The 19,839-nt window shown below is 48.1% G+C and overlaps 2 protein-coding genes across 4 annotated transcripts; one reads left to right on the forward strand and one right to left on the reverse strand.

Moving 5' to 3' along the window:
• Positions 1-7,464: 7,464 nt before the first annotated feature.
• LOC103722243 (pentatricopeptide repeat-containing protein At5g27110-like) lies at positions 7,465-11,972 on the reverse strand. 3 transcript variants are annotated; one of them, XM_039116721.3, is made up of 3 exons: positions 9,466-11,970; positions 9,236-9,373; positions 7,465-8,199 (listed from the first exon to the last, which is right to left on the reverse strand). In XM_039116721.3, exon 1 carries the CDS (start codon positions 11,936-11,938, stop codon positions 9,833-9,835), a length of 2,106 nt encoding a protein of 701 aa, XP_038972649.2. In that variant the 5' UTR covers positions 11,939-11,970; the 3' UTR covers positions 7,465-8,199; positions 9,236-9,373; positions 9,466-9,832. The 3 variants fall into 3 exon arrangements, with proteins under 3 accessions (XP_038972649.2, XP_088564419.1, XP_026666250.2); XM_088708293.2 differs by having other exon boundaries at positions 9,236-9,385; XM_026810449.3 differs by having other exon boundaries at positions 7,465-9,373; positions 9,466-11,972.
• Positions 11,973-15,751: 3,779 nt separating this feature from the next.
• Positions 15,752-17,341, forward strand: LOC103722241 (allene oxide cyclase, chloroplastic-like). The gene is made up of 3 exons (XM_008812715.5): positions 15,752-16,280; positions 16,382-16,503; positions 16,600-17,341. The coding sequence occupies exons 1-3, from the start codon at positions 15,818-15,820 to the stop codon at positions 16,999-17,001; spliced, it is 987 nt and encodes a 328-aa protein (XP_008810937.3). The 5' UTR covers positions 15,752-15,817; the 3' UTR covers positions 17,002-17,341.
• The last annotated feature ends 2,498 nt before the right edge of the window (positions 17,342-19,839 follow it).

Below are 19,839 nucleotides of genomic sequence, written 5' to 3' on the forward strand. Positions count from 1 at the left end.
AGGCGGACGGAGACACTGCGGAAGCCGGTACCGAAGTCAGGCAGGAGATCACCGCCGAAGCCGCCGCCGGGATGGAATCAGTAGCCATTCCCGATGCCAGCGCTGGAGCTGGGGTTGCCTCTGAGGTTAGCGGGGATGGCGCTTCCGAGGTTGCGACTAGGATGGAGGCCGCACCTGACGCCAACGTGGAAGTCGTCCGCGTCAATTAACCTTTTTTTTTATTTTTGTAAAGTCGACCGTTTGGGCCTTTTGTAGTTAGCCCGACCTCAAGGTCGGGCACCCTTGTATTTGGCCTGTGGCCTTTGCTATCAATGAAGTCCGTATTTCTTTCAGCATGTCGCGACCTTAATTAAGTGTTTGAGCTCGTGTTGTTTCATGCTCGGATATCGAGATTCGAACTGCGTAACTTAGGTCCGGGCCTATCTCACATAGTAGGAGCCGCGTTTGGCATTTGCAGAGGTCTTCGGGCTCGGCATATACCTCCGATTCGAAGATAAACCTCACATAGGGCGAGCTTGTAACTCTTTGTCTAATAGTGCAGGCCGCTTTGGGCCCTGCCCAGGAGGCCGAAACCGGAGAAGGAAGAAACTGACTGGAGATTAGCTTAAGGATATAAGCCCGCCCGAGGGTCGATGCCAACTCAGGAATACAGATGAGCTCGGGGATAAGCATCTACCCGAGAGTAGAAATCCGCTCGAGGGCTGACGCTAGCTTGAGATTAGAAATCCGCCCGAGGGATAATGCCAACTCGGAAATAATAATGAGCTCGGGGATAAGCATCTATCCAAGAGTAGAAATCCGCTCGAGGGCTGACGCCAGCTCGAGATTAGAAATCCGCCCGAGGGACAACGCCAACTCGGAAATAATAATGAGCTCGGGGATAAGCATCTATCCGAGAGTAGAAATCCGCTCGAGGGTTGACGCCAGCTCGAGATTAGAAATCCGCCCGAGGGACAACGCCAACTCAGGAATAATAACGAACTCGGAGATAAGCATCTACCCGAGAGTAGAAATCCGTCCGAGGGCTGACACCAGCTTGAGATTAGAAATCCGCCTGAGGGATAACGCCAACTCGGAAATACTAATGAGCTCGGGGATAAGCATATACCCGAGAGTAGAAATCCGCTCGAGGGCTGACGCCAGCTCGAGATTAGAAATCCGCCCGAGGGACAACGCCAACTTGGAAATAATAATGAACTCGGAGATAAGCATCTACCCGAGAGTAGAAATCCGCTTGAGGGTTGACGCCAGCTTGAGATTAGAAATCCGCCTAAGGGATAACGCCAACTCGGGAATAATAATGAACTCGAGGATAAGCATCTACCCGAGAGTAGAAATCCGCTCAAAGGCTGACGCCAGCTCGAGATTAGAAATCCGCCTGAGGGACAATGCCAACTCGGGAATAATAATGAACTTGGGGATAGACATCTATACGAGATTTAAACAAACCCTACAGTTGCCCCCCCCACTCAGATCAGAGGCGTACTCGTAGAATCCTGCGGATGAGGGTGCTCTTCCTTGGCTCCCCGTTGACGCTGCAGGGCATTCCGAGCCAAGCTTGAGGGATGACTTTGTAGATGCCCCCCACTCAGATCAGAGACGTACTCGTAGAATCCTGCGGATGGGGGTGCTCTTCCTTAGCTCCCCGTTGACGCCGCAGGGCATCCCGAGCTGAGCTCGAGGAATGATTTTGTAGATGCCCCCCACTCAGATCAGAGGCGTACTTATAAAATCCTGCAGACGGGGGTGCTCTTCTTTGGCTTCCCGTTGACGCCGCAGGGCATCCCGAGCTAAGCTCGAGGGATGACTTTGTAGATGCCCCCCACTTAGATCAGAGGCATACTTATAAAATCCTGCAGACGGGGGTGCTCTTCCTTGGCTTCCGTTGAGGCCGCAGGGCATCCCGAGCCGAGCCCGAGGGATGACTTTATAGATGCCCCCCACTCAGATCGGAAGCGTACTTATAGAATCCTGCGGATGGGGGTGCTCTTCCTTGGTTCCCCGTTGACGTCGCAGGACATCCCGAGCCGAGCTCGAGGGATGCCTTTGTAGATGCCCCCCACTCAGATCAGAGGCGTACTTATAGAATCTTGCAGACGGGGGTGCTCTTCCTTGGTCCCCGTTGACGCCGCAAGGCATCCCGAGCCGAGCTCGAGGGGTGACTTTTAGAAGAAACCTGCAGTTGCGAGGCCCTCGGGCTCTCGATAAGTCTTGCAAGGCGCCCCCGAGGCGAGCTCAAAGAGCAACTTTATAAATAGATCCTACAGTTGCGAGGCCCTCGGGCTCTCGCTGAGTCCTGCAGGGCACCCTGAGGCGAGCTCAAGGGGTGACTTTATAGATAGAATCTGCAGTTGCGAGGCCTTCGGACTCTTGCTAAATCCTGCAGGGCGCCCCGAGGCAAGATCAAGGGGCGACTTTATAGATAGAACCTGCAGTTGCGAGGCCCTCGAAATCTCACCGCAGGATGCCCCGAGGCGAGCTCAAGAGGCAACTTTATAGATAGATCTTGCAGTTACGAGGCCCTTGGACTCTCGCTAAATCCTGCAGGGCGCCCTGAGGCAAGCTCAAGGGGCGACTTTATAGATAGATCCCGCAGTTGCGAGGCCCTCGGGCTCTCGCTAAGTCCTGCAGGGCACCCTAAGGCGAGCTTAAGGGGCGACTTTATAGATAGATCCTGCAGTTGTAAGGCCCTCGGGCTCTCGCTAAGTCTTGCAGAACGCCCCGAGGTGAGCTCAAGGGGCGACTTTATAGATAGAACCTGCAGTTGCGAGGCCCTCAGGCTCTCGTTAAGTCCTGCAGGATGTCCCGAGGCGAGCTCAAGGGGCGACTTTATAGATAGATCCTGCAGTTGTGAGGCCCTCGGGCTCTTGCTGAGTCATGCAGGGCGCCCCGAGGCGAGCTCAAGGGGGGACTTTATAGATAGAATCTGCAGTTGCGAGACCCTCGGGCTCTTGTTAAGTCCTGCAGGGCGCCCCGAGGCAAACTCAAGGAGCGATTTTATAGATTTTTCGGTATATCACTCATGCCGCAAGAGCATCTAGAGCGCGTCAGGCCCACTTGGGCGTTTCAAAAATGCCTTGAAAAAGTCCCGGAGGATAACTTCATTAATTTACACGGTTTGTAAAAAGAAATCCTAGACCTGGAGAGGCTAAGGTCCTTTCCTGGAGAAGTAATTTACATCTCGAGTTGCCAGTCTCGAGCCTGTGGGGGTGCGGCCTCTTCCCCGGCCCCTCGGAGCCAGCGCAGCGTTAACGCATGGGATGCGCAGATGTGGTGTTGATAGTGCCCGCACTGGGGCGATTGTCATCGGGTCTGTCAGATGGCCCCGAAGTCTGTCCATCGAGCTCCGCCTTGTCGGTCAATCCACCAACGAACCGGCTCAGGAGGCCTTGGCGGACGATCACTTCGATCTTATCACGAAGCTGGTAACAATCTTCCGTGTCATGACCGTGATCTCTATGGGAGTTATCCAAGCGCTTCCGTGACTAGGACGACCGCATCTTCGGCGGAGATCGGAGGTAGCCACAACCCTCAATTTCTGTGAGGATCTCAGTCCAGGAGGACGTGAGAGGAGTGTATTCCTCAAAACTTCGGTGGAAGACATGCCTTCCGGACCTCCGAGGGGACCTGCTCCTCAATCGATAGCGCTCCTCGCAGAGTTTCGCGGCCTGTTCCTAGAACATCTGGATTTGTCGCCCCGCTTCCTCGCCTTTCCTATCGAGTTCAATGATTGATGAAGCTTTGGCCAGATGAAGGGTTTGAATAACCACGGCCAGAGCTTGAACTTGCTGGGCGACCAAATAAAACTGTTCTAGCTGGATCTGAGAACCTTGGTCAGCCGATATATGCGGTGCAGGGGACGAACTTTGGAGGGAGCAGTCAGGCACTGATTCCTAGCTGCTCAACGTGTTTGGAGCTTCCTGGCTCATTGTCCTCGTGGTCACGGCTCAGGCCCTTCCTCTAGCGCCAGAAATGTTGTAGTTCAAATTTGGCCCGAGGGTGACTATGCCGGAGGGGTCGAGGGAGCCACCGGTGGTTGGAAGAAGAAGACGGGGGCCACCTCTAGCGCGACGGCGACGGACCTGCACAAAGCCTCACTGGTGTTTTCGGTGAGAGCCCTCCGACGATCAAGTTACAGTGGAATAAATTTGGTTCAGCCAAAAAAGTTCCTTAGAAATTACCTGACCGGGCTATTTATAGTCCCGGAAGAGAGGCCCAGGTGATAGAGACACTGTCCGCCCTCATCATGAGGGGGCATGGCTCTGAGCCGAATGGCGCGTAGCTAAAGCTGGTTGGTGGTGTGTGGTGCTGTCCGTTCTCGAGAACGGTAAGGTATTGACAATCACAGCAGGGTATGGCCAGAGTAGTCATGGTGTCATCCTTTGACAGTTGAGGGCCAGCTATGGAGGCGTGGCATGGTGGTGTTGTAATGTACGGCCACGTAGGAGGGTGTAGGCGCGCACATGGGTGCGGTTGATGGCGAGACCAAGCTCATTGAGAGGTCGCATCATGCATTTGGCGAGGTCGGCCAGACTGGTGCCGAGGGCAGCTCTGCTCCTCGTGTTCCGAAGTGTGCCCGGTGGAGCACCCCAAGCTCGAAGGTCGGGGAGTATTACCAAAGTGGGCGCTCCGAGCTCGGTCGGGGTGGGTCGGCGAATATTGGAAACGCTCCAAACTTAGTCGGGGGAGTCGGTGAATATCCGAAGCCGATGGAGCTTTTGGCGGAATTCGAAGCCGAGTTGGCTCTGGGCCGGACCGAAAATTCAATCGGTCGGTGTTAGCATTTATTGGGTTAAGACTGGGCAGCCTTTTACACTAGTACAATGAGCAAAGAGTTCTCAAAAATAAGCCCACTTTTCAATCTCATGGTCATGTTCTGTGTAATGGCTTGTTGAGTCTAAAACAAGTTTGAAATATCTTTCTCAGAGAAGAAGTATATATGAGCTGTTCTATTAACATGAATTGTGGCCTCTCTTGAATTATTCTTACCTCAGCAACTGAACTACATAGTTAGACTTGAGAAATCCAAAATATTAATTCTGGTTTTCTTATATTAGGAAAGGGTTAAAAAGTGCACCTTTATTCTATATATACGTTCAGCTTGGCTTAGGCTACCCACAGTCTATTGTCACAGGTCCCTCCTCTTCAGGGTGAGCAAAAGATTCTGAATCCATGTAACAGAGAGTCATGAACAAGTCATATACAAGGTCAAATTAATGGACGACAACACCAAAGATAGCCAAAGAAACAGTACTCTATTCTCCCAGAAGTAGCACAAAAGGGAGTCTCGTGTGCACAGAGTGCTTCATGCAGCAGATATCATTCTAAGGATTCCTTCAGTGAAAAGATTGCTCTCACAGAGACGAGCTGCTTCTTATTCACTTTGTCATAAAACAGAGAATGATGATATCCGATTACAACATATGGGCATCATCTCTATCACAAAATTCCAAGATGGTGGATTGTTTATTTTCATATTTCACCGGCATTTGTATGGATAAGATAGGATTCTAATGCCTAGAGATGTTAACATGCATTAGAATTTAGTAAATCTCTCAGTGTGAAAGATTTTGAGAATTATTTGGCAACGACAAGTTGATGAGGCTCATGAAAGGACAAGAGAAACGATGCTGAAGGCATGGATTAGGATGGTTAGTGAGTGCCACTATTCTTTTCTTGTTTCCTGGTCAATTTCATTATGGTTTCTCTCTCAGAATGGTTTCCCATTTACTCAGCTAGCCTTCTGCCTGAACAAATTCTAACCAAGATAATGGAAGAAACAAGAAACCTCAATCGCCACGACTTGTCCAAGTTAAGATAACAAATGAAAAGCGAATCTACTTGTACTTTATAGTGGGGTGTGTGCTTTTAGCGGTCGCCTTAATTATTCCTATTTTCGGGCCGAACACAATGTATGAAATGAGAACCTACTCATAATTTTAGGATCTAACAAGGTGTTATTTATAACAAATCGTCATCTCAGTTTCAACTCAGCTGGTCCCGTCGCGCCCCTGCCAGACTAGTAAAATCTAGGACAACGAATGCATTGATAACCTATTCGTAATTTTAAGTCCAAATAGGGGGCCATCTGCAAATAATCATCCCCCTTCTCTAATTAGTCCCTGCATGCAGTGTGCCGAGACTAGTTCAACCAAATCAAATGCACGAAAAGAGTACCTACCTGCTTACGGTTTCAGTTATAGGGTTATTTGGGAAAAGCATCATCTCCGATGCTACCAGTCCTATCACGCTGCCGCCTGCCTGTAGAGAGAGGCCCAAACTGACGGTGTGTATGTCAGACGAGTACCTAATTGTAATTTGACTAATTCAAGGGCTTATGCGCAAAAGGCATCGTCCCCGTTTGAACTACTCCGGCCTCCGGCTTCGGTCACGCTGCCAACCATCCGTCAAGGCTATTAAAATCTACTCTCTCTATTATTTGCCAACAACCCTCCATCCTTATATGAAATTACATTACAGTTATGAGACAGTCCATACAGCTCTAGTTGGCCGATTTGGGAACTGTGACGGGAGAAGATTCAAGGCCCAGTGTTAGACGTCAGATATCTAGCAGAAAAGGATGTACATCATCTTACAGGGATATTTTGAGGTTCAAGAGATAACCGAGGGTGAATTATAGATTTGGTCATTCATTTAAGCATGGCTCTATCAACCGAATATCGCTTAGCTCAAATTCTGTAGAGAAAAAAAAAAGAATATTGTTTGATACGATTCATGGAGTCTTTTTTTCCTACGGTTTCCTTGCTTTCATGGTTTTACGGGCGTTGCGTATCCCCCACCATACCGCCCTTAATTCCCCTATACATATATCAGTGTTTTTGTTCCTCCAGCAGCTAAGAGAATGCCATTGTGATTTCTTACAATGAAAGCAGCTCCATCAAAAGCACCTACGTTCTTGACATCCCTATCAAAATTGACCTTAATAGTCCCAAGGGTTGGGGTTCCCAAGAGACCTGAAGCAGCTGTTCAGGTCCAAAATAGGAGTGGGGAGAACCCCAGGTTTCCTCGGTCTCTATTTGATCCTTAACATCAAGGGCATCGCCAAACTGAGAGGAGCAGGCTGAGGATTTCATTAGGATTTGAGAGGGAGATTGAGGAAGACCTTGAAAAACACTTTCATTCCTTGTCCACCATAATTAGTGAAGGATGGAGGCCATTAATCTTTTTCTTTCTTCTAACAACTTCCCTTTTTGTAGCTTCATTCATCGTGTTCCAAATATGCTGCATAGTAAGCTCCTGCATCTGGTTACTGCTGAAGAAACAAGATCGAGCACATACTTCCTTGGCTACTGAACAATGCCACAAGGGCATGATCAATCGTTTCCTCAACATCATGGCAGAGATGACCATCAACCACAATATAAAATAGCCTCCTATTAAAGAAACCTTCCATAAAAATAAAGAAACCTTGGGTTGCACCTTCAACTTCCAAACTCCATGATATGTTGGCAACTGCATTAACAGGCTGAGGCTTAGAATTTTCATATAATTAAGCAGTTGATGGTTTAATCATACCACTAGCTCCCCACAACAATCCCGTCGCCGGAATGGGGTTTGCAATATCTGCAGGCCATCATTGGTCAATAACCTCATGCTCCACATTACATCCAGAGATATGGAATCAGTCACTTTTACATGCTGGGGAATGTCAATGTACATAAGAGTCGACCAAGTAGCTAAGCTGGAGCTTGAAAGCCAGGGATCAAAAAGGACATATGGAGCGACCATCCCCCACCACCCATCTGAAATGACGTTCGATCGTAGTAGCATAGTTGCATATAATTTTTTCCATGCAGCAGAGGCCTTGCGAGGATCGGACATGGCATGAATATATCAGACAGCATACTTGCTTCTCACCAGCCTTGACCATAGACAATTAGGTCGCAACACCACCCTGGAAGCTTGTTTACCGAGCAGAGCATCGTGTCAGGGCAATGAAGATCAGGGATTCCTAGCCCTCCAAAATCTCTCTGGAGAATTAGAGTATCCTGGGCAATCAAGTGATTAGAATCTGCTGACCCACCCTATATAGAATTTCTGATATTCCAATCAATGTTATTTAAAACTGAGATAGGAATTAAAGAATTGGCTATTAGGAGATTGGGTAGAGCAGCGAGAATAGACTTCGATGATACCATCCTTCCCGTCGTAGATGGAGTCCACTGCCAACTTTCAATCCTGCTACAAAAAATTTGAAGCAAAGTTTCAGCATCAGCAGCTCGTAATTTCCTCCCAGACGCAGGAGCTCCAAGATAAGTCCAGGTTGCATCTGATTCTGGAATTGAAAGAACTGACTTTATCGGCTGTTTAACTTGAACTTTAACCCTGGGGCTAAATACTTTACCGCTGACTTAGAAAGTCATAAAGTCATGTCCCAGATCTCCCTCTTCTCACTTAAGAAATGCTCTGGGGTGTGGATCAGTTGCAAAATGTTCCTTGGGTCCAGATGATGCTGGAGGAGCAACTTATCCTTCAACCACCCCCAATGCATTGCAATAATTACTACGAATCATACAGATTTTTTTTTTGTTAGCAGTAATAGTGGTAGTAGTAGTAGTTCTTGTTAGTAGTAGCTGTGCATCCCAATGCACAGGCTACAGCCTTATGGTGTTTTGAGTCTTACCCCTACACAAAAAAGCTATTTTCATGTTTCAAACATATGACCCTCAGGTTATAATGGAGCAATCTTACCATTCCCACAACAATACTTTTTTTATTTTCTTTTTCTTAATAATTTCAGAGTAGTTTGGTAGGGTTTGGCCTTATTACTAAACTAAAGCTTATTTCTTAAAATTATATAATTCAGCCCACATGTTTTATGGGGATGGTGGTCAGCCCATAGACTGCATGAGAATTATAAATTTATATACAGATATGATGCAAGATAGCCCCTTGAAAAGTCAAGACTGCACATTTTGACTGTTTTAGATGAGCAAACAGCTCACGAATATTTCCACTTTTCAATCGCATGACCTTTTCTTTTAATGAGTTTGAAATTTTTTTCTTGCTGCTAGTGATTTATTTAGTCTGGAGCAAGTTTGAAATATCAATCAGCCATTCTATTAGTTCACCAAAACAAGAGGGTACCATGACCTGTTTGAATCTGCACATACTATTAGTCCTTAAAAAAATGTCCTTAAACTACATAATTAGATATGAAACATTTAAATATCATTTCAGGATTTTGGCAACAAAAAGGGGTAAGTAAGTTGACCTTTCTAAATGTGATGGAGTTTCTCAAGTGCTTCAACACCTTCCATGCTGAATCTCTCCACTTTTCTTCATCTGACAGGTTTCAAGATGTAACTATCTTGATTATCTAGCCAATCCACTGCAGGCATGGGAATACAGCCTGCAGTAACAACTGATTAGATGCAATAAACATAATGACAAAAAGGTTTTCACCATCAACAACTTCAGATGTTGAAGCATATACGGACTAACCTTAATAATCAGAGCAAATTAGGTGGTCTGAAAGAATATACTCTTAACTATAGTCAAATATGCAGCGTATCTCTGAGTGGCTTCATGCCAACAGACATGTCATAAATAACAGTGAGTCAGACCACAAGATCCTAGTGTTGCATATCTGCTAGAGGTTTTGATTGCTAGGGGACCCTGTTCTTGATGTTTCTCATGCTGCAGTATGCTTTTTTTGCTGAATTCCATACTCAATGGCTCTAACACTTCAAAATTCAACTTGTTCCCTAACAGGGAAGACATTCCTTTTCACCAAACATTCAATTTTCAATCTCATGCCTAGATATCTTGTTATGTTCTTTCTTTGCACAAATGCAGACATAGAACAAGTCTAGCCCCCCTCAACCCAACTGCAACCTGGTCTGCTTCCCAATCCTTTTGCTCTCAACATTCTCAAAACACCATTGGCATCCTCTCTCCTCCCTGTTGAAATATAAATATCAGCGAGCATCAAGTAATTGGCTGCATTTTTGGGCTCCAAGTAGAACAGATGCATAGCTGCTGCTTCTCCAATTGCCGCATCACCATACAGTCTGCAAGAACTAAGCAAAGTGCTCCATAAAACAGCACTTGTGCAAACCTTAGGCATCCAATCCTGTAGCAAATGGTATGCATCATGCAAATGGGCAGCTCGACAAAACATATCAACCATGCACGTGAGATGTTCAACATCTGGCTCCAAGAAATACTTCTCTTTCATGCATTTGAACATTTCCCACCCTTTCTCCACGAGACCTGCATGGCTACAGGCGGACAATATGGCAAGAAATGTGAAATGGTTGGGTTTTATTTCATCTTCTCTCATCTTCTCAAAAAGATTGAGAGCCTCCTCTACATTTCCATTCCATGCATATGCTTTTATAATCGAACTCCATGAAACCACATCCTTTCTTATAATTCCATTAAAGACCTCCCTGGAATCCCCAATGATTCCACATTTTCCATACATGTCAATGAGGGAATTTTCTATGGATCTCTCCATCTCAAAACCTCTTTTAATAACATGCGCATGTATTTCTATTCCTTTAATTAAGGATGGAATTAGAGAGATTACAGAAAGCAACACCAACAAGGTAGCTGTGTCTGGATTAATGCCTCTCCTTTGCATTTCGAGTGCAAGCTCAAATGCTCTATCTACCTCTCCAAGCTCTGAACAGGCTTTGATTACAGCATTCCATGCAATCACATCCCCTCTTACTTGCACAGATCTATCCAAATAGTTCAGCGCAATCTCCATCTTTCCACACTTTGTATACATGTAAATGAGTTCAGTGATGACTAATGAATCTGTTTCAAATTCACTACTACCACTGGCTACGTACTTCTCTTCAATCCATCTGCCTTGTTTCCAATCACCCAACTCAGCACAAGCATGCAGCACATTAATCAAGATAGACCTGGTGGGCTGAATGTCAGTATTTAACACCATTGACTGGAATATATTGAGGGCCTCAGAGGGCTGCTCATGCTGAACGTATCCACCAACCATCGTACTCCACGAGATGGAATCCTTCGATACCATTCTTTGAAACAAATCAGCTGCCACATCCAAGCTGTCACACTGGATATACATTTCCATCAGAGAATTCCTAACAGATTGATTGTCCTCGAAGCCTATCTTAGTGACATGAGAACAGACAGCCTCTCCATTATTGACAGAACCAGAACTCGCGCAACAAGATATCAAACTCACAAAAGTAGCCTCCGTTGGTAGAATCCCGTGGACGAACCTCATGTCTTTGAACAAACTCATAGCCTCAAATAGAAATCCAGCCTGTGAATACCCCGAGATCATGGCATTCCAGGAGACCACATCTCTAACAGCCATTTTATCAAACAACTTGCGCGCAGTTTCAAGGTCACCAGCTTTAGAGAACACATCAACGAGCGCCGTCCCAACAAGGAGATCAGCCTCGAGGCCTTTAGCTCGAGCGAGGCCACCAACTCGGTAACCCAACTCGAACTCCGAGAGACGGGCGCACGCCGTGATAACGAGGTGAAACGTTTGCCCGTCCGGCTCGCATTTCGTACACGACGGCGTCACCATTTCGCGGTAGACGTCCAATGCCAGCCGAGGCCATCCGCCTCTCAAGTAGCCTCTGATGAGAGAGTTCCAGAGAAGAGTTTTGGTAGGCCTCTCCTTGTGGGAATTGAAGACTAGACGAGCAGCATGGACGTCACCGAAAGAGAAGTATTTGGTGATCAAAAGACTGGACAGATAAAGATTATGACCAAGGCCGGAATAAATTATTCGGGCGTGGAGACGCCGGAGGTGATCGGAATAGTGGCAGTGGTTGGAGAGACAGCGAGCAAGAGCTTCTTTGAGGTCCTGCCAACTTATCCAGGGTGGGTTTGGATTGGAATAAAACTTAATCCTTGGCAGGAGCCCAGGAGCTGGTGGAACAAGCTGGATTGAAGCCCATGTTCTGGAGCTCATAACAATTACAGAAGCGACAAGCCAAGGGTCGGTGTTAAATACTTGTAAAGTGCACTGTGTCAAATATAAAGTAGCGGAACGGGTTGCAGCCGGTAGCAGGTCCAGCGCATTAAATGATGGAAGGGTGTGGCCCACGTGACCGTGGGTACAAGTTGTGGGGCCCAAATGCGTTGGCGCGTCTTTTTCTGCGTGTATAAAGAGGTTCTGCGACAACGATGGTTGGTAGCATATTAAAAGTTTTCCAGATCGTAACACGTTCTTGATGGATACTAGGGCGGCAGACCCACCACGATCGGCTCCCACTCATATTTGAAAGCTAGCAAAAAAGTGTGGCTTTCTTTTTTTGTTTTTGTTTTGGGGACCTCTTATATCTTTTTTTTTCTTTTTTTTTTTTTTTATTTTTTTTTGTGAAAACGGCAATTCATGTAGCTCTAAATTGAGTACATCCAGCCATATCAAAATAAAGTAACGAGTACAACGTAGAGAGAATATCTCCTGACGAAGTCCAGATGACCTCTCCGGAGTGCCGAGCGGCAAAGGAGGCGACCCAGTCTGCTGCACTGTTCGCCTCCCGAAAAACATGTGAAGCCTGAAAGACTCTCGCCTCCCGAGCCAATCTCCGAATCTCACGGATGAGAGGATGATCATCTTCATATCTGTCCACTCCCCGAATCCACTCTATCACCACAGAGGAATCTCCCTCAAGGCAAATGTGCTCAGCACGTAGTACCCGCCTCGCATAGGATATCCCCTCACAGGCAGCCCGTAGCTCCGCACCAACTACGGTAAATCCCGGCGCGCGGCGTCCACCAGCTGCTATCAAGCTGCCGAGATAGTCTCTGATAACAAAGCCAACTCCTCCTGACACCCCATCAGCCGACCTACTACCATCAAAATTCACTTTGAGATGACCAAGGGGTGGGGGTACCCAAGAGACTAGGGCGAACCTGGGCGCTGTGACAGCAGAAAGAGTACCCCAGGTGTCCCTGGCCATCTCAGAAGGAAAAATAACAGCAGCGGAAGAAACCTCCCTAGCAAGACGCATGGCTTTGTCCACCACCATCTGCGGGGGAAACCGCCTGCCCTCAAAAATGCCGGCATTCCTATCCAGCCAGATAGAATGAGCCAAATATGCCCCCTGGATCCCGGCCTCAACTGTGCTAGGCCGCCGTAAAGCCGCTCTCAACCAATGAATCAAGTCCTGTGTCGACTCGACTGAATGGGGTAACAGTGTGGGCGATCGACTCCAAATGCCCCTAGCTCTGGGGCACTGCAAAAGAACATGATCCATCGTCTCCTCAGTCTCCGTACACTCATGACAGCACTGAGTGATCCGCACCCCTCGCCGCGCCAGTAAGCTCCTGGTCGGTAGGCAGCCCCACGCTACCTTCCAGATGAAGAGCGCCACACGCGGGTGAATCCGCATCCTCCAGATCCAACCTCCCTCTATCTGTCGTACTGGCTCTCGGCTCAAAAAAGTATGAATATCCCTGGCTCGCACCTGCGATCGCCCTGTCGGCATCCAGACTAATCTGTCCGCCCCTCCCTGGGCAAAAATAGGTAGGGCCAGGATCCTCTCCGCCAACTGCTCCCCGAAAGCCTCCCTGATCAGCTCCATCCTCCAGTGGTCCCCCTCCGGCTCCATCAAGTCACTGACCCTGAGACCGGCTAACCTCGATGTGTCCACTGTAATCGGAAGTCTACTCATAGGCTGCTCCGTCACCCACCGGTCCTCCAACACATCAATAGATCGACCATCACCAATGGCCCATCTAATCGCCGGGAGCACCAACCCTGCTCTAGCACAAATCTCCCTCCATATCGGTGAGTGGCGTCGCCCCGACCGGGCACCCGGCACTGGATCGCCATACTTGGCCCTCATAAGTGAAGACCACATGCCATCAGGCTCCAACACCACTCTAGCAGCGTGTCGTGCAGCTAGAACCTCACGCCTCGCCATCAAGGACTGCACACCCAAGCCACCATATCTCGTCGGCTGACATACAACCTCCCAAGCCATAAGATGGATACCCCTTCTGCCTCCAGTCCTTCCCCAAATAAAATCCCTGAAGATCTGCTCAATATTCCTAACTGTAGCTACCGGTATAAGAGAGTTAGATAATAAATAAATCGGGATCGAGGAAAGAACTGACCGTACCAATATAATCCTGCCCATCATGGAGAGAGAGTGTATCTGCCACCCCTCCAGCCTATGCCGGATGCTGATCTCAAGAGGGGTACAATCACTGCTGCGCAGACGCTGCCCAGAGATAGGGACTCCCAAATACCTTAACGTGCCCTCCTGCTCTCCCACCCCCAGAATCTCCAGTATAGCTGTCTTCACATCAGGTTTGGTCTTCGGGCTAAAACAAATTGTTGATTTAGATAAATTAATCCGTTGATCTGACATAGAGCAATAATCCCGCAAGATCGTCCAAATAATCCCTCTTATATCTATCATAAGACAAAAAGACTTGATTGATTTTTATACTATATATTATGCAAAAAAAAAAGAAAAATTTGAAAGAATCTGAAGTTGGTTTCTTTATTTTTTTATTATATTTTTTTTAATTTTATTGGATCCACTTGTGTAGCTATCGTGTCTTAAAAAAAAAAAACTATATGAGATATGGTGCGGTCTGGTCCTTCCACAGCTGGCATCATCCGAATACATCAGTCTAGCAAAATGTGGCGGTTTTCTAATACCATTCTTGTAGACCGACACCGTGTGAGGAGGGGAAGCAAAAAACTGGGGACACCAATTGCGTGATACAGTTGTTCATAGCAAGTAGCTATGGTGCATTTCACGCATGCAAATAGAAAATAATCAATTAATTGACGCTGTGTGTTGCCAATTCCACTCACATGTACTTGGTGCCCCTTGCTTTAATTCAGCATAGATGAGCATTATTCAAACAACAAATCTTTAATTTAAAAAAAATGATAATAAAACAGTACCTTTTGATTTCTCCAAACTGAAAGGAGAGAGCCAACAACCATAAAAACATTAATGGCAGCGTTTGGTGATAAGTGCGTACGGATATTGGATCCAAAAGAGTATTCCATTGTTAGCAAACCCATGCCCCAGGCCGAGTTACTAGTCTAAACCAGCAATAAAAAGGATCTAGGATGCAAACTCAGTAAAGATGGAATAGTGCAATAGTATGTAGCTTCTTATGCGACTCATTATTTAAGTTAGATTATTTAAGTAGGTCATGCTTTTTTTTTTATCTTTCTTGCCGTTTTTTTACTTTCTGATTTTTTTTAGCAACACCCACAGCTGAGTCATGGATGTACCAAAAAAAAATAGTGGGTGGGCGTCGTATATGGATCAACTTCGGTGGACCAATCCAATAGTCACTTGCCATGTTGCCTTTTTTAATCAAACCCTTCAAGTGCAAAAAAAAAAAAAAAACATGCATCCTGTTATTTATCATACCATGCATCGGTATTTAGACCAGTTCACTGGATTTATTTTTTTTTTCAACAACGGCTTATACATTATATATGAATGGTGCCAACCAAATTAGAAAATAAAATATTATGTAATGATCCTGAAGCATACGAGCTTTTAATCCAAATGAAACCACTGGAATGGTAGGTCGCACAAAAGATCATCCAATCCAGTTGACTGTTCGTTTTGTTGTTTTCCTGAATATATGTACGAAATTTAATAAAAATCGTACTCTTTCCATCAATTTGCGAAACTTATGTATCAATCACCGATCCCCAGCTGTGCGTTCCGCCTCCAGAACTACTCGACCTGTTTCATCTAATAAATTTTCGCCCCTCCTCCGCATGGAACGCTGAGGAACCACAGACCCTAGGGACCCACAATCCACTACCGAGAATTATTTTATCCCACTCGTCAGCGGCCGCATGTTGAACTCGTGCGGCCCCTTCCGCCCACCTCCACGCCCTCCGCTCCGCAGTGCCACAAGTAGACCTGCCTCTTTCTTCCTAGTCTTTCCTCTCCTTTCCATCCTCCTGTTTCCACAATTCCACACCCCTTATTCCAGCTCTATTCGACTTTTGCTTCACGAGTGCTCCGACCACACCCAGTCTTCTACAAGACCCTTCCTCTCTCTTTTGCCTTCCACCCAGGAAGCAGCTCTCCTCCCATCCTTCATGGCCTCCCTCAGAGCACCCACTTTCTCCCTCAACCTCCCAAGCTCGGGCAAAACCCTCTCTCCTCTCCCACAAACCCGATCTCTAAAATCTCTCAAATTCCCTATCCCAAACCCCACAAAACCCCCAAAAGTAGCCGCTTTTCCCCTCCGGCATACCGTCTCCGCCTCCTTCTTTTCCAACAACAAGCAGACATCCTCCGATTCCCGACCAAGTACTTCTCTATTCCCACCTTATTCCACTATCTACTTTAATTTAATTCTTTGTTTTCTTTGACCACCAGTACTAACTTTCTTTTTCCCCAATAATCATCAGCTAAGGTTCAGGAGATGTGCGTGTACGAAATCAACGAGAGGGACCGCAACAGCCCAGCCTACCTGCGCCTGAGCCAGAAGGAAGTCAATTCCCTCGGCGATCTCGTTCCCTTTAGCAACAAGGCAAGTTTATCCCCATTTTATCCTTACCTATTCCCTCTCCCGTTCCCTCACGCGAACCCCCTATATACTGACCGAAAGTTCCTCTCTTTCTTCCAGGTCTACCACGGCAATTTGGAGAAGAGGCTGGGGATAACGGCGGGGATCACCATCCTTATCCAGCACGTCCCGGAACGCAACGGAGACCGATACGAGGCGATATATAGCTTCTATTTCGGGGACTACGGGCACATATCGGTCCAGGGGGCGTACTTGACCTACGAGGACACGTACTTGGCCGTCACCGGCGGGTCGGGGATATTCACCGGGGTTTACGGCAAGGTTAAGCTGCAGCAGATCGTATTCCCCTTTAAGTTATTCTATACCTTTTATCTCCAGGGGATACCGGACCTCCCCAAAGAACTTCTGGGGAAGCCCGTGCCGCCGTCGCCGACCGTCGAGCCGACCCCGGCCGCCAAGGCCGCCGAGCCCCACGCGGCGGTAAAGAATTATACCAACTAGTTTGGTAGTCGATCGGTGCGCAAATAACACGTCCGTACGTACTCTTGTCGGAAACTTGGAAGGTTTGGTTGTGGCGTTTGTCGGCTGTTATTCTTGTCTATCCGGCTGGTGAATTAGTATAACTTGGATTAGAGCCTTCTTTAATTCCAACTTTCTCTTGGTGTGTGAGTTTGTTCTTCTAGTTCTAGTCTGTTGTGTTTCATAATTACTGCTATGTATCATCTGTTTTAACCACCGCTGAATTCACCAGTCCTATCTGGTAGTAGGAAATCAGCGGCCGAGGGGAGACAATGGCGTGAGTTATTCTGGATATTCTGTAGCATTTTTATTCTCTTTTCAAGTTCACTGTCAAGTACGCACCGTATTGCTGATGCATGTATGACTAACGTTCCTTCATGGTACGAGCACTCCATCCCGACCTACCCCGAGCTCAGCTTGGATTAAGAAGGGAATTCACGCAGAAAACTAGTCGGTAGCTTATTACTGCAGCACGAAGCACCGGCGCTGGAAGGAGTAATGGGAGCCAAGAACTCTGCATGCTGAATGGAATATAGGAAGTATAGGGAGCGGAGAATTACAATGGCCATACTTTAGACTGGAAATAATGACCAAATGCTACATTATTAAACAGCTGTAAGCCGTTATTTTCACTTGTAAAAATATCCAAATACGTATCTGCCCCTAGATTGAGTTCTTGTTGTATATTTAATCCTTGCCATCTAATGCTCTCGGTTAGGAAAACTTTTGTCCTCACGGTCAAGTGGAAGACAACCCTCTTTACAACCAACACAACATTTGGCATTGTTGCTGGAAATTGGACCCGAGGGCGGCCGTCGGTTGAGGAGGAGGAGCTCCGGCGAACACTGGCGGGCGGCGATCCGTCGGCGAGCGGCGTCCTCCGTGGGGGGCCTGCAAAAAGCCGGTGGCCGGGGTTTTCGGCGCCGGCCCTCCGATGCTTAAGTCAGAGGGGGGCAGTAAGCGGGAGAAAATGGAGGAGGATGTTTCTTTCTTTTTATTTTTTTGGTGTCCCCCTTCCCCCCCTCGAGGGGTTCCCCTTTATAGAGGGATATTATATTACCTAGGAGGTGACGGGGCAGATTGTCCTCTTTGTGATAATTGAGCACGATCATGTTCATTAATGGCGTCGTGGGGGATGAGACCGGATCAGACTGGAGTCAGTGAATTGTCGCGGTTGATCGGACCTGGTGGAGTGGTTCAACCGCCCGCTGTGGAGGGCCTGGGGTCCGTAGATAACAAGCGCATTAATTGTTGAGTGAACCGGTAATCAGGGAAGGCCATACGCTTTGATGGTCGAGTGATCCGGAGATCATCTTGAGCCGCGTTCATTAATGGTTAGTGCACTGGAGGCCTGCAGAGGCCATGTGCATTAATGGTCTGGCGGTAGCCTGATATGACGAGATTTGAGTGTTTGGAGTTAGGCTCCCGAAAGGTGTCAGGCCGAAGCCGAGCACTAGGGTGGGATGCTTCGGAACCTAGCATCCGGTCGGGCACTGAGCGGGGCTGGCCGCCCCAGGTCCGGCGCTTGCGGCCCGGGTGTTATCTGGTCGGCATCTTTGGTCGGGCGTCGGGCCGAGCTCGTTGCCTTAGTCGGGCGAATACGGCCCGAGCGTTACTTGGTCGGCGCTTTCTAGTCGGGCGCCCTCTGGTCGGGCTCTGGGCCGAGCCGGCCGCTTTAGGTCAGGCGCCTGCGGCCCGAGCGTTGCTGGGGCCCGGGCGTTGCTTGGCCGGCGCCCTCTGGTCGGGCGCCTGGCCGAGCCGGCTGCCTCACATCGGGCACCCCTTGAAACAGCATCTTCCGGACGATTTGGGTTTTTCCCCAACACTACCCCCCCGACTTCCTAGTTCGAGCCGCTTGCGGGCTCGGACGCGGGAAGTAGTTCATTTAATGCCGCATTGGTAGGGACTGAATTTTCGAATTTTGGTGACGTTTTGCATGTTTCAAGGTGATATTAATAAGGGGATATGGGGCGATGTCTTTTCGCCCTTCGAAACGGCCTCGTGTCGCGGGCTCATGATGTGGCTCCGCGATCCGATGTGACGCCGCCTTGATTCGACATTCAAGGTGTCGATTCGAACTGGATATGCCCGTATGGCTCCCGGGATCGGCACGTGGCACGATCTAAACGGGACGTAGGATCCTGTTCCGTTGATCTGGGCTGTTGAAAAGGTTTATACACGACCTCAACTTGGCCCCGAGGGTTTCTATTTGGCGGCCTTTGCTGCTTATCCTCCAACTATCCCCTTCCCCGTTCGTCCGACGGCCTCTCGGGACCTTCACTCCAGTTTCTCTTCATTTCTGGCGGTGATCTTGATAGGTGCTCTCTTTCGTCTGCTCGGGAGGCCCTTGTTCTCGTTCGTTTCCTTCTCCCTTTCCCTCTTTTTTTTTGTTAGGATGGGTCGTGGTCCCGATGAGGTTGGGTCCGCCATTAGTGTCAAGGAGATGGAAATGGCTGAGGAGTGGTTCTTCCCTCAATTCGGGTTCCGCTTGGAACTCGCGGGGTCGAGGGATCGGGTGACCAGGCCCCCTCCGGGCCGGATCGGAGTGTACACAGAATCACTCTGGGCCGGCCTGCGGTTCCCTCTTCACGGGTTTGTGAACGAGTTGCTGGCGACATATCAGATCGTTCCGGCGCAACTCGTTCCGAACGCGTGGAGAACCATAGTCGGTTTTTTATCCTTGTGCCTTTTGCACGGGATGCCGACCTCCGTCAACGTTTTCCGGTGGTGCTTCTTATTGAAGTCCAACCCGGGTGACGGAGAGTGGCTTTACCTTGCCCTTCGGGGTGGTCGGCCGCTTTTCCGGGGGGCTCCTTCATC

This window comes from Phoenix dactylifera, chromosome 1, assembly GCF_051530095.1.
Source record: "Phoenix dactylifera cultivar Ajwa chromosome 1, Ajwa_hap1_PhDact_Kaust_v1.1, whole genome shotgun sequence".
Lineage (NCBI taxonomy): Eukaryota > Viridiplantae > Streptophyta > Magnoliopsida > Arecales > Arecaceae > Phoenix > Phoenix dactylifera.

Coding starts and splice junctions, on each gene's coding strand:
- LOC103722243 (XM_026810449.3), bottom strand. CDS start 11,938: ATGAGCTCCAGAACATGGGCTTCAATCCAGCTTGTTCCACCAGCTCCT.
- LOC103722241 (XM_008812715.5), top strand. CDS start 15,818: ATGTTGAACTCGTGCGGCCCCTTCCGCCCACCTCCACGCCCTCCGCTC. Junction 16,281..16,381: donor ATCCTCCGATTCCCGACCAA/GTACTTCTCTAT, acceptor AATAATCATCAG/CTAAGGTTCAGGAGATGTGC. Junction 16,504..16,599: donor TCGTTCCCTTTAGCAACAAG/GCAAGTTTATCC, acceptor TCTTTCTTCCAG/GTCTACCACGGCAATTTGGA.